Here is a 14,036-nt window from a genome sequence, read left to right as displayed (position 1 = left end):
GGAGCCTGTGGAGTTTTCTAATTTGTGAGTTGATGGGATTATACTCGATAGGGAGGTAAGTGGTCTGATCTAACAATAGAGATTTCAGCTTACCTGTGTAATATTTTTGGTTAAGCAATACTGTGGCATTCCCTTTGTCAGCTTTGGTGATTTTCTTATTTTTCTTCAATTCTAATAGTGATTTAATTTCTTTACTGGGACTTTTCCCAGTCTTGTCTTCTAATTTTCATGGTTTCTCTTGTTGTTATTGCGCCAATTCTTTTATATTCTATTTCATTTCCTATGTTCTATCGTTTAACCATTTAAGGTATGTTTCTTTTTTCTTTCTTATTAAAAATTCTATTCCTGGGTTTCAGGTTCTGAGTCCTTTCTTTTTTCTTTGCAGGTTTTTTCCTGTGGTTTCATATGCTACTTGTTTTACTATTTGTCTGATGTGTTGCAATTCATTTTCTATATCTCTATCTTCATTTATTTTCTTTATATGATTTGTAAGTCTTCTTTGATATAGTTCTCTGATACTATCTTGCTGTATCAGTTCTATCTTAAATTGCTCCTGCTTTTGTTTGTGTTCTTGTATTGTTTCTATTTCTCTGGTTTGGGATCTTAATAGTACTGATTAATAAATAATGGTCTGAGTCAATATTGCATCCTCTTTATACTCTGCAATTTCTTACCATCTTCTTTAGTTTTTCACCCACTATTATATAGTCAATGATGCTTTTATATACTCTGGCTTCCCATGTATATTTATGTTTAAAGAAGTTGTTGGTGATGTTCAAACTATTATAGGCCACAAATTCCCTGCATTCTCTTCCATTGTTATTTATGGTGTTTTCTCCTTGATTACCTATTAAATCTTGAAATGTATTTGATCCAATTCTAGCATTGAAATCACCTGCAATGATTAAGTAATCTTATTTATTTGTGTTTGGAATTATGTTTTGAAGGTTTTTATGGAATTCTTCTGTTTCAGATTTTTTTTTTCCTTCTTCAGGGCACATATATTCCTATGATTGTAATAAATTTCTTATTTAATTTAAGTCTAGCTGTTATTATTCTTTCAATATTATATCAAATATAAATATAATATTTATAAATATTATATCAAATAAACAATGTTATTAAAATACTCTAGATCAGAGACAGTTGAAGAAAGTTCTTCAGTTGGTTACAAAATAAATTATAAGTAATAAGAAATTATATTATTGTTTAATTCTTTACCCAAGTGTAAGCAAACAAAGTTTGTGCATGAAGCACCTTCATGACTAGACTACTTATATACAGAATCTGTTTGACTTCATATCAATTGCCTTAGTGTCTCATAATGCAAAAGCACAATTCCTTTCAGATTATTATGCATTATGGGAAGAATAACTACCAAAACAGGTTTCAAAATTTATTGCGGTCCTGTCACATGTTTTTCTTATATTTATATATATATACATACATGTATGTATATATATATATATATATATTTATATATATATTACATATATATATACATACATGTTTTTCAGCATTAAATCAACCTTGGTATCCTCCTGGGTCTGGCTTCCAATGACTACTGAATAAAACCAAAATTGATTTCAACCTTTACTGAGCCTACATAGCTCAGTTGGTATAGCTAAGCCCTCTGGTTGGAAAGACCTAGGTTTGAATCCCATCTATGACCTGAACAACCTTTATTTGATTGGTGAATCAGCCTGTTTATACAGAAGTAAGTTTCACCCTCCAAGAAATTCAGGTTATTCTTCCCTCAAAACACGCAAACCAGCTCCATGAACACACAGATCTACAGGCATAAATACTTGCTCTTAGGGGATGAAGCAGATAAGTGACATACCAGCTGCATTAATACGATGACCCTTAGTTTGGGGGACTCTACCCATCCTAAGAGATGGATGGGTTGAAAAGAAGACATGTAAAGTAAATAACTTCTGCATTAATTCAACCTTGGTATCTTCCTGGGTCTGGCTTGCACTGCTGAACCCTCAATAAAGGTTGAAACCAGTCTGGGTAGTCACACATCCCATAATGCCTACAATACACATGTTTGAAAGGAAGTGTGCTCTAATAATATGAAATCAACAGCTCTTCTATATAAACAGTTTAGTCATGAGGAGACTTCATACATAAACTTTGCTTACACCTGGATAAAACAAGAATATAATTTCTTGTTCAGTGAGTATACTTTAAAATTTTATATCTTGATTGAAATTCACTTGAAATAATTCAAATTATTTAAAAATAAATAAATAAATATATACACCAGAACAAACATAGACCTACTTATTATCAGTGGAATAATGTCGACTTAGAAATTTAGAATGCACTTGGCCAACTAAGAATGTGAGTCATGAATCATCACATGGATATCAATTCCATCAATATATGACAATGACTTACTTTAAGCGAAGTAAGTACTGCTTAAAGAAATAATTTTCAGTGAATAAATGAAATATATATATATTCCATAAAAACTATCCATAATACCTGATTTATCTATCAATAATACTATATCAATAATAACTATCAATAATACCTGATTTTTCGAAGTAAGTTGCAAAAAGGTCGAAAAAGTTCTGACATTTCTAATGGATCCTTTTCAACATTAAGAGGACCATCAGGATAAATTAATAATCCCCTACAAAAGAAGGGTGAAAATATGATTATTATATACACATCAATACTGAAGCATGCCTGAGATAAACAAAAGATTACTACACTCCATTTTAGCATATAATTCCAACAATCCTGTTTGTATTTCATATGACAATTCTTCATGAAAAGTTAGAACCAACAGTTTTAATTCAGCACCAAAATCTGACAATATGAATTGCTGGATTTAAATCTAAAGCAATCAACTGATCTGTTTTTAAAAGTGGTTGGATTTAGTGCACAAAGCAAGGTGACCTTTTGCATTGGTTACATAGTATACTACCACCTCCCTCCCTAGCACTTTTGTCGGGCTGGCAAAGTTAGGTTAAAATAAATGCAATCACATTTGGTGTAAAGAATTCAGGAAGTAGATTTTGAACTATAGTGAATAAGTGAATTCTTCTGCAACAGTGAGTTAATAGTAGTTGGTAATATGGAATGCACTCAAAATTTTTCAGTAGTTTATAAAATTCAGAAACTGAGACCACTGAAACCCATACACGTATACATGTATATTTGATGCATGAAAAACTATATGTATACTTAGTGAAAGATGGAACTTGTTTATATATAAAATTTGGTTTTATCACCAGATTAATAAATTCAAAATTGTAGCTTGTAGTCAGTAGACTGCAAAAAGATAAAACAATTTGATTTTCTATATTCTTAGAATCCTTGATCTTCTTGATTTTTAAGGTAAATTGATTAATTTACTTTAATTTATTAATTTATTTAAATTGATTTAATTGATTAATTAATTTAAGGTAAATTAAGATAAACTGGTCCCTTTCTTGCTTAAGCCTTGTGCTGTTCATGAGTTTTCTGGTCTCTTTATATACCACAGCATTTTCTTCTTCTGCACCTTGTGCTTAATGATATTATTTATCCATCTAACTCCCACCTGATTAACCCTCCTCACCTTAGATATACAATTTAATATATTTAATATTGCTTCCTCTAGATGACCTTTAAGTATCTCTGATTCACTATTAACATCTTTATCCTGCAGTGTTTTATGCCATGGCACAGATTGAAGCTTCTTCCTAAGCTTGTCATAATCATCTGCCTTGTAGTTCCGCATATATATCCCTTCTTGAAAGAATATTCCTCATGTTGTACATTCCCAAGTCAAGACCGTACAGTCACTTTCACCAATCAGCAGTAATGTGGTCATCTTGGTTATGGATAGCTCTTCTGATCCTATGACCAGGTCTAATACTCTCACACCCCTAGTCCCCTCCATCATATGCAGCCTCAAGTAATTATCTCTTCATTATAACTCCATAGTTGAAGTCCCCCATAATAATCACTCCACCTGTACTCGTTGTACTAATTTGCCATCCGTGCAACTCCCTGGCCTATAGCAACAACCAACTGTATATTTTGTCTCACTGGCCTTAATCTCACACCAAATTGCTTCAAATGAACAGCCACTCTCCTGCTGCTGTCTCCTATTCTTTTTGTCTGCAATTCATTCGCTATCATCAGCAGTACCCTTTCACCATCCTATCTTCTCTACCTTCCTTGAAAATACTAAACTCTTCACATTCTATCCCTGTAACTACATCATTGGCTAGAGCCTCCATAGCTCAGTGGTATAGATGAAGCCTTTTGGTCAGAAAGACCAGGGTTCGATTTCTGTCCACAATGTGAGGATCTTTTATTTGATCTTTCGACTAAAGGTGAGTTAGTGAGTCACATATGGAGGGAGGGTTTTATTGTCAGGAAACTTGGGGGTTTCATCCCTCAGAACAGGGAAACTGGCCGTGAACACACACGGATTTACAGTCAAAAATGCATACTTAAAAATCCCTCGTTGGAGGGATGGATGAGGAAAATTGGGGAATCCCGCATGATGACAACAACAATGTCATATGCTATTAACCAAGTCTTGCTAATGCCTATAACTTTTGGAGAGGTTGACCTAACCAATCCCAAAAACTCCTCCCTCGTGTTCCTGATACTTCTGGCATTAGTATATAGAAACTGCAGCATCCTTTAGGCCCCCACCAACCTTTACTTCTTAAACTGACTACCCTATTCAATATTTTTGCTTGAGAAACTAAATTCTGCACTTGGTTATTCTCACACTCACTCACCTCATGGGTGCCTTTGCACACAAACTTACCTGCTTCCACCCTAATTGCTTAAATTTTCCTGAATTTGCACTTCTGCATGCCCAGTGAACAAAGCTCTCTCTCTCTCCAGACACCTAACACCAAGACCATTTAGATAGAGTATCAGCAGTGTACAAATCCTTCTTTCCATCGAGCACACATCACAGATCTACAAATGCTACATCATTCCTTCAGCACAACCTATATAAAAATGTTTTGAAAACATCTTGACCAACGAGGTCAAACATGGCTGGCTGCCTTTTCTCAAATAGTATAACTGGAAAATTACCAAAACTGTGGCAGGAAGCCAAATAATTGCTATGTTCAAACCAGGGAAGGATCCAAATAATGTCAAAAATCTACAACCTATCTCCTTGCTTTGCTCCATCTTTAAGCTCTTTTAAAGAATTCTCCTTAAAAGAATTTCACCACACATCGAAAGAGCACTCCCAACTGAACAAACTGGCTTCAGGCTTGGAAGAAGTTGCTGTGACCAGGTCCTGGCTCTGACAACACAGATTGAAGCAGGCTTCCAGAAAAAACTTAAATCCGGAGTCACTTTCATCAACCTAACATCAGCTTACGACACACTCTGGATCAGGGCCCTCTTCCTAAAGCTAAGCAATATCATAAGGTGCAAAACAACTTTCCAGCTTTTTGAATCCATTCTCTCCAAACAGAAAAATCCAGGTCCATACTGGTGGAAAAAAGAGCAGGCCCAGATTCCTCCACAACGGTCTTCCACAGGGCTCTGGGTTATCTCCTTTACTATTTAACATCAACATGCCTGACTTACCACATACCAGCTCAAGCAAATATATATACGCCAATGATCTCGCTATCCTACACCAGTCTATCTCCTTTGCCAACCTGGAAACAACCTTGAACACAGACCTGAACATCCTGGAGGTGTACTTCAAGCAGTGGTACCTGAAGTCAAATCCAACAAAAACTGTGTCCACAGCATTCCACCTGTACAATGCAGAGGCAAATCAACACCTCAACCTCTCTTTCTGTGGCAAAATGGTAGAACATGAGCCTTACCCAAAATACTCTGGACAGAAGCCTAACCTATAAAAGGCACATCACCAACCTGTCCAACAAATTTAAAATGAGAAATAATATCATCTCACGGCTTGCTGGAACAATTTGGGGTTGTGGTGCTGATGTCTTAAGATCATCGGCACTAGTCCTCGCATTCTCTGCAGCAGAATACTGCCCCTGTCTGGGAAAAAAGTGCACACACTAACATTATAGACACCCAGCTAAACACTACCATGTGCACAACAGTGGGACACTGAGAAGCACCCCCTTCTCTGCTGGCTGCCTGTCCTATCTAACATTGCTCCACCAAATATATGGAGAAGATAAGCCTTGATTAAAGTATTTAATAAAGTAATGAGCAACCCACTCCTGTCCCTGCACCAGACTCTCATAAATCCAACTGGTATTCGCCTAAAATCACAAAACCCTTTTTGATCCATGGACGAACTCTCTACAGCTGCCTTTCCATCAACACCTGACATGTGGAGAGAACACTGGTTCCACAATCTTCCAACAAATGGTCTCCTGGTTGAAGATCCCTATGCTCCGCAGCCTGGTTTTGCCCTTCCTAGGAAGATTTGGTCATCTATCAACAGGATCAAAACCAACCAGGGCAGATGTGGCTACCTACTGCATAAATGGAGTCTATCAGACCGCCCTTATTGTGACTTCCCCTGTGGCTCAGACAATCACTCATATGTTAATGACTGCCCAAGGTGCCAATTTCATGGTGGTGGCCTCCAGGACATCCACAAGGTGACAGATGAGGCCCTGGATTGGCTTTCCGGTCTGGACATTGATGACCTGTAGCTGCTTTTGCCATAAGAACGAATAAATAAATATAAAAATGTTGCTAGCTAATGCTACCTTTTACTATCAATGCCCTCCTCCTCAGTTTGCCTCTATCATAGTGTGTTAGAAGATTTAGAATCTTCAAATTCTCACTCTTCAGTTTTGCCTCTTCTAACAACTCCTTTACATCCTCCCTCATAGAATACTTCTTACCTCTCAAGTCTTTTGTATCAAACAAGACAATTGTTTGCTTCGACTTACCTTTTTTTTTACATTCAGATGGCATGACTAATATTGTGAATTTTTGCACCAGAGAAGCAGAATTTTGTAACACTTTCATTAAGTGCTCCCCTAATTATTGAATCTCCGTATATAATTTTCTACCTTAACTTGTTTTTTGTGTTTGTTTGCTATGGCTTTGTTACTTCAGATAACCTGCTTCCTTCTCTTTTCAGCCCTGCTAATCCCTTGCCACTTCTGCAATTTTTTAATTTCGCGCTTTGTTCTGAGTAGGATAACATTCATTCAGGCACACTATTTCTTTATTAATGTCCATTTCATTCTCCTCTATTTTCATGGCTGCATGTTTGGCATAAATAACATCGTTTTCTATCCTACTGTCAGTACTGTACACGCTACTAACATTTACTGTGTTCTTGTCACCTAATAGGCAGCACTCACTTTTGAAACATTTAATACTCTCTCTCTCCAGTTTCAATTTCCTTCCACATATCTTTTAATTTTCTCGATGAATACATTTCACACATACTGCACAAATTCCCACAAATTCAAATCATCCGACAACATGGTCTTTGCTGCCTTTTGCTCTACCATGCATTGATGCCATACCGAATATCGTATTTAAACGAAAAATAAATAAATAAGAAATAAAAACTAGGCTTACAAACTAAATGGCTCATTCAATCACAAGCTCATTTAAAACAAAAACTACAATAACTTAAATTCTTTTCAACTAAAATACGAAAAAGTTACTTATCCTTCAGGAGCGATAAATCAACTCTACACACACACAATATGCTACCTAACAGCGAAGGATATATAGATAGACAGATCCCATACACAAGAGGTCAAGATACCTATAAGCATATCAGTGTTGTATGTGGGTTGCAGATGAGGGCTGAGATAGAAGTTTATTCATGCTTTTTATTTTGATTAATTAATTTTAATTTGATTAATTGTTTGGGAATACTTCATGAGAAAGGCTGTTCCAGATGACAGAGGTAGACAATAAAAGAGGAAGGGAAGAAGCAGGTTCAGTGTATCTGCATGTTAAAGGGATGTTGAGCAGCTGCTGCTCTTATTAACAGATACAACTGAAAGTGGCAGAATGATAGTTGGCAATTCACTAGAGCAGTAAATGGAAGTACATTGTGGAATAGACACAGTGCTGAAACACTGCATCTGTGAGATAGAAGTTGAAGTGGATCTATAAGAGAGGGATCATCAATGAGCCTAATTGTTCACCTTTGGACAGCATCAATCCTTGATGCTGTCCAAAGCATCTAAACCAGATGACAGCACCTAAGCAAAGTTTTAGGTGCACTGCCCCAAACATGTGAGCAGTATTATAGGCATGGGCAGATTTGGGATTTATATATAGTTAAGAGGTTAGGTGTAAAAGAAAAATATATTTTGGCATTCTAAAGACACTTCTTACTGAATCAGTTAACTTAGATCTTGGTCTTCCTTTCAGTCTTTATTATTACTATAATGATTAAAAAAAAAAAAAAAAACTTGCTTTGCTAAACTTTTCTCTTCCATTTTTCTAAAGTGCCTATACTATCTGAGATTAGCTTTGTTCCCACATTCTTGAATGCTAGCAATGTAAAGTTCCTTCTTAATATCCTTGTTTTTCATAAGATTCTGCCATTGATGCCATCTGTTCACTCCCATAATCTTTCTTTGAACTCTCATATATACGATCTCTAATCGTTATTACATGTTTTATTTCTAACCCACCTCTCAGATCCATAATTTAAAATCAGCATGAATACCATTTTGAATACAGCCAGTTTATTGTTTTGACTAATTTCTCTCTTACTCCATATAAATTTATTCAATTCACTTCCTATCATACAAGCTTTCCATAGTTAATTTGCCATCTTTACTGAAAATTGTGCTTAAATGTTTTACCTGTTCTACAGATTCTTCATTCAGAATGCAATTGATGTTTTTAATGCTTCTGCTTATTTTCACTATCTTTTTTTATTGGGGGGGGGGTACCAAATTATTATAGCAGTTATTCAACTTAGTTAAGGAACTCTGACTTGCATTGGATTTACTTAGGAGTACATCATCTGCATAAAATACGGAGCTGAGATTAACATCTCCCATTCTGATATCAAGTTTCATGTTACTTTTCTTTTCCCTATAGATAATGAATAACTGTAGCAATATGTGAACAGCTGTCTCAAACCTGATTTAATATCTCAAACTAGATTTCTGCACCTCCTTGAATTCCAAAACTGCTTACTTATCAATATTAAATCAATATGTCACACATCAAGCTGATGTCATATGACTTGCGCAAAACACACTATGTTTTCTCCAGCCAAGGTCTCTTTCTCACTTTGTCTAGCGGCATGTGTGTGAACGTATTACAACGTGTCAGTTCGGTACTTGCATTGGTGTTGTGCTTTCTTCAGTGCCTGCATTGATGTTATGTTCTGTTCGGTGCCTGTGTTGATGTTGTGATCTGTCAGTGCCTGCGGTATAGAAGACAGTTTTGTTTGACAGTTCTGAATATCGCTTATAAATATGGGACAATGTCAGGGGTTATTGCAAAAAAAAAAGTAGATGCAGAGAATCGTCAACTTCAAGACAACTGGACGGAGGATTATTATTTTATTCTGAATAAAGGTTTGCCTATATGTTTGCTGTGCAACGAATCCATATCTGTCAACAAAGAATACAACTTGAAGAGACACTTTACTTTGAGACATGCAGATCACCCAAAAATTGATGGACAACTACGAAAAGATGAAATACAGAAGTTGAAGAAGAACTTAGCTACACAACAGCAAATGTTCAACAAGCAAAGAACGCAGCACCACAGCATTGTCAAAGCCAGCTTTGTGGTAAGCGAAAAATTCGCTAAGCATTCTACGTCATTTGGTGAAGGAGAATTTATCAAAGAATGTCTGCTGGATGTTGCAAGTATAATATGTCCTGAAAAGAAAAAAGACTTTGAGAATATTCGTTTGTCGAGACGTACTCATTATTGTCCGACGGATAGAAATTATGGCTGATGATATCAAAAAAAGTTTAAAAGAGAAGATTGCTAGATTAAAAGCATTTTCAATTGGTTTGGATGACAGCACAGATGCCTCCTATACAGCACAACTAGTAATATTTTTTCGAGGACTTGATGCGGATTTCAACATCACAGAAGAATTATTGGATCTTCGGCCGTTAAAAGGAACAACTACCGGTGAAGATATATTTGAAACAATTTGACACAATTTGAGAGATTTGGGCTTAAATGGAGTTCACTATTTAGCATATGTACTGATGGAGCCCCTGCAATAGTTGGTGCACAGAAGGGATTTATTGGAATAGTTCATGAAAGAGCAATAGAACTACAGATCCATCCGGAAAATTTAACAAATTTTCACTGCATTATCCACCAACAAAATCTGTGTGCAAAATCGATTAAATTCACAAATGTTATGGAAGTTGTAGTAGCTAGTATTAACTGTATTAAGTCACGTGCACTTAATCACCGCAAATTTAAGGATTATTTGGCTGACTTATTTTCGGATTATGAAGATGTGTCTTATTATTGTATAGTGAGGTGGTTGAGTAAAGGTAATATGTTAAAATGATTTTGTGATCTGAGACAAGACATTGCAGATTTTATGGACATAAAAGGAAACACAATTAAAGATGATGAGTGGGTGTGTGATTTAGCATTCCTTGTAGATATCACCGGATACCTAAATGGAAGCAAAATTGCAAAAACAAGGACAATTGGTTCATGAACTGCATGAACATGTCAAAGCTTTTTGTAATAAACTAAGATTGTTGGAAAATCAGATAAGAGCTAAAAATTGTTATCATCTTCCTACTCTAGCAACTCATAAAAATATCCCTTATAATTGTTATGGAGATGAACTGAAGGCACTAATAGGGCAATTTGATACAAGGTTTGACGACTTCATGCTGATGTAAATAATGTGCCAGAAAACTTACAGATGGAACTTATTGAGCTTCAGGCGGATTTAGTGCCAAAATCACAATTTAACAACATTGCTTTGACGGATTTTTATAAATTTTATTGGGTGGAAGAAAAATATACAAATTTACGTGCCATTTCAAGAAAAATCATTTGTCTTTTCACCAGCACATATATGTGTGAACAATTTTTTTTGAGGATGAAATACAATAATCAAAAATTCGGACAAGAACAACGGACGAAAACCTCAAAAATTCTATGCGATTATCATTAAGTAATATTAACGTCAATATTGATAGTGTTAGATCTTGAATGGGGACTCTTTCAACAAAAAAAGTCATTCATTCAAGATTTAACAAGAAACACAATTCTGAGCTAGAAATACTTGTACTATTAGTTAAGAAAGCAAAATATAAAAGAAAACCTGTTACAATTACCTTAGAAAGAAGTAAAGTTGAGGAGAAAATTTTATGTCTAAGTAGAATTATATTGTTAAAGTTATTTATGTCAAAATTATACTCTGTGTAAGAATGTAAATCTAAGTGCAAACAAAGGTTCAAAGATTACTAGCTTGCTGCCTACCACGACGTAACGCTTGCAACGGAAGCATTCGTGGAAGGCAAGCTGAACTCGCATTCGGCGAAATGAGTACTCTTCAAGGAGCAGAAGAGTTTGAGCCCCCCCTTTTTTTTCTGTTCCTGTTTTCTCGTGTGATCAAGCAGAGTACTGACCGATCAACAGCGCCGGAAGTAATCTCCTTCCTGGTTGCAATCTGAAGGAGTCAGGCATGCTATATGTGAACTGACGGCAGACACCAACTAGGACCATCGGTAAAAGTTTACTGATGCAAGACAGCAGAAAAGTTCCCCAAAAGGACAGCCCAGATGACGATATCGATCTGGTAGATGAGTGTTTGTGCAGCAAAGTGCAAGGAATGGTGATTTGCGTCGATCGGCGCAACCTCCACGTGGACGTGACTCGATAAAGCAGAAAGACATACGACTACAAAGGACGGACGAAAGAAGCGCGATATCTTCTCAGGACACTGGTAATGTACAGTAAATTCCTTATTCTTGTAACAATCAGTATTGGGGCTAAGAGAGAAGAACAGATTTCTAATTGAGAAGAAAGAGAACTTTTAAGTGACTTTTGTGCTCAGTAACGTGTTAATCATATTGGACTAATAGTCTGAAAGCCTGAGAGTATGCAACACTTAGTTGAATGTGAATTGATCTTTGTTAGCAGGTTCTTAGCATTAGAGAGGCTAGTTTAACAGAACAAGATATCTTCACAGGAATATATGTGTTGAGTACCTTGTATTTAAGGACAGAGAGGATAAATGTGTTTGTGCTGTTAATGATTGCAGAGAAATTGAATCCAAGATGAGTTAAATGGTAGGATTGTATTGTTAGTACTATAGGCAGTGGAGGGAGTTAAGGCTGTTGAGTGTCAGATAGAGATTAACAAGACAAAATGTGTTATTTAATGTTGCCATCTGCCAGAGTGTCTGAAAAGGTCTGAACTGCATAGAGATACACCTTTATGGGGATGTCAAGAGATGTAAATAGAGTATTTGATAATTAGAATGTTTCCTATTGCTTAGCTAGTGAATTAGAATTTTAATATGACATACCTTTGATGTGTGGAAGTTTGTTGTATGTAATTTGATAATTAATAAACATGTTTTTTCTAAGTAAGTCTGAGCATGAGACTGATTTTACCACTCGCTAAAGTTCAAACCTGTGAATAAGGGGAAATTAAAGAAAGTTATAGGCCATGACTGCAATACTGAAGTTTCTATAGGCACTTAATACTTTAACAAGATTAGGTATTACTTGAACTCTGGGAAGGTTTCTTCGTACAAGAATTCTTCTGTACTGGGACTCTGGCTGGCGCGGCTATATCAAACAATTTTTGTCAGAATTCCGAAAGGAGAATGGCCCCAGAGAGATAGGTTAGAGATTTCAGGCTTAGTAGGTATGACAGGGATTTAGGATAGAGAAATAACAGAAAAGTAACACCACAATAAATGGCACAGACCCCAATATTTAACAATAGTCTCGTAGTTGAAGTAGAAGACCAATCTTCATGTTAAGGCATTATATTATAAATAAATGAAATATGAAGTAGCAACTTGTTTTAATTAATTTAATATTAATTTATTTTATTTAATAATTTGGCCCGGCCCTTGACTCAGAGACAGAATGATAATTTTAAACCAAGAAGAATACAGTTTGATTAACTAAATCTCAAGCTACAATTGTTCGTTAATTATCCAGGTATATACCTACTAACAGGGTACACCACAAGAAGAACTTGATACCAAGGTTGAAGTAATGCAGAAGTCATCATATTTTCATATAAAAGTAGACAAAAGGTGTCACATCTTATTACTAAAATACTCTGGATTAGAGATAGATGTTGAATGCTTTTTCACTTTGTCATACTATAAATTAAAGAATGCCAAGAAATTATATTTTTGGTTTCATCTTTTATCTAAGTGTAAGCAAAGTTTGCACATGAAGTCACTTCATGATTGTTTGCTTACACTTAGATAAAGGATGAAACCAAAAATATAATTTATTGGCATCTTTAATTTATAGTATGACCAAGTGAAAAAACATTCAACATCCATCTCTAATCCAGAGTATTTTAGTAATAAGGCATAACACCTTTTGGCTACTTCTATATGGAAATATGACTTCTGCATTACTTCAACTTTTGCCTCATAGAATTCAACTGACGGTCTACACTTGGCAGAAAGAAGGGACAAGACAGGTCATAAATCTCACAGCCCTCCAAAAATTGCTATTGCTTCGCACGTTTAGCGAAAGCTTGGTATTGTTGACAGTCCTTTGCAGCTGCGGGATTCTCTACAGAATTTCTGCTGGCAGGTCTCTAGACCTGTGGAATTTCTATTTGCACTCATATGTAATTAAATTGATATGAGCATACTTGACCTAGACATCGCCACCGAATTGCTCGATGAAGAGCTGACTCTTATACTTGTTAATAAACTTCTAAAGAAATTCAAGATGAAATGGCCTGCTAACATGATCATTGATTCGCTTGACAAAGGGCTAGCACTCACTTTCATTAAAAAGCTACTTAAAAAATTTGATTTTTTAAGTAGCTTTTTAAAAGCGAAAAACTCTCACTTCCGAACCAACAAATGATGTTGGTATGGACGAAGACACTCCCAATTCAGATCCCTCTGCCTCCCCCAATGA

The 14,036-nt window shown here is 35.8% G+C and overlaps 1 protein-coding gene across 1 annotated transcript in view; it reads right to left on the bottom strand.

Moving 5' to 3' along the window:
- The window catches only part of LOC150107188 (lateral signaling target protein 2 homolog), a 311,745-nt gene that overhangs the window by 121,475 nt on the left and 176,234 nt on the right, over positions 1-14,036 (bottom strand). Inside the window, exon 8 of the mRNA XM_090391046.1 lies at positions 2,543-2,644. Within this exon, the coding sequence (XP_090247172.1) occupies positions 2,543-2,644 (102 nt within the window). The remainder of the gene's footprint in view (positions 1-2,542; positions 2,645-14,036) is intronic.

This window comes from Typopeltis vanoorti, chromosome 4 (genome assembly GCF_054136105.1).
Source record: "Typopeltis vanoorti isolate ZY-2024b chromosome 4, IOZ_Tvanoo_1.0, whole genome shotgun sequence".
NCBI classification, from domain to species: domain Eukaryota; kingdom Metazoa; phylum Arthropoda; class Arachnida; order Uropygi; family Thelyphonidae; genus Typopeltis; species Typopeltis vanoorti.
The sequence above is the reverse complement of the archived record's forward strand: the minus strand, read 5'-3'. Positions and strand labels throughout refer to the sequence as shown.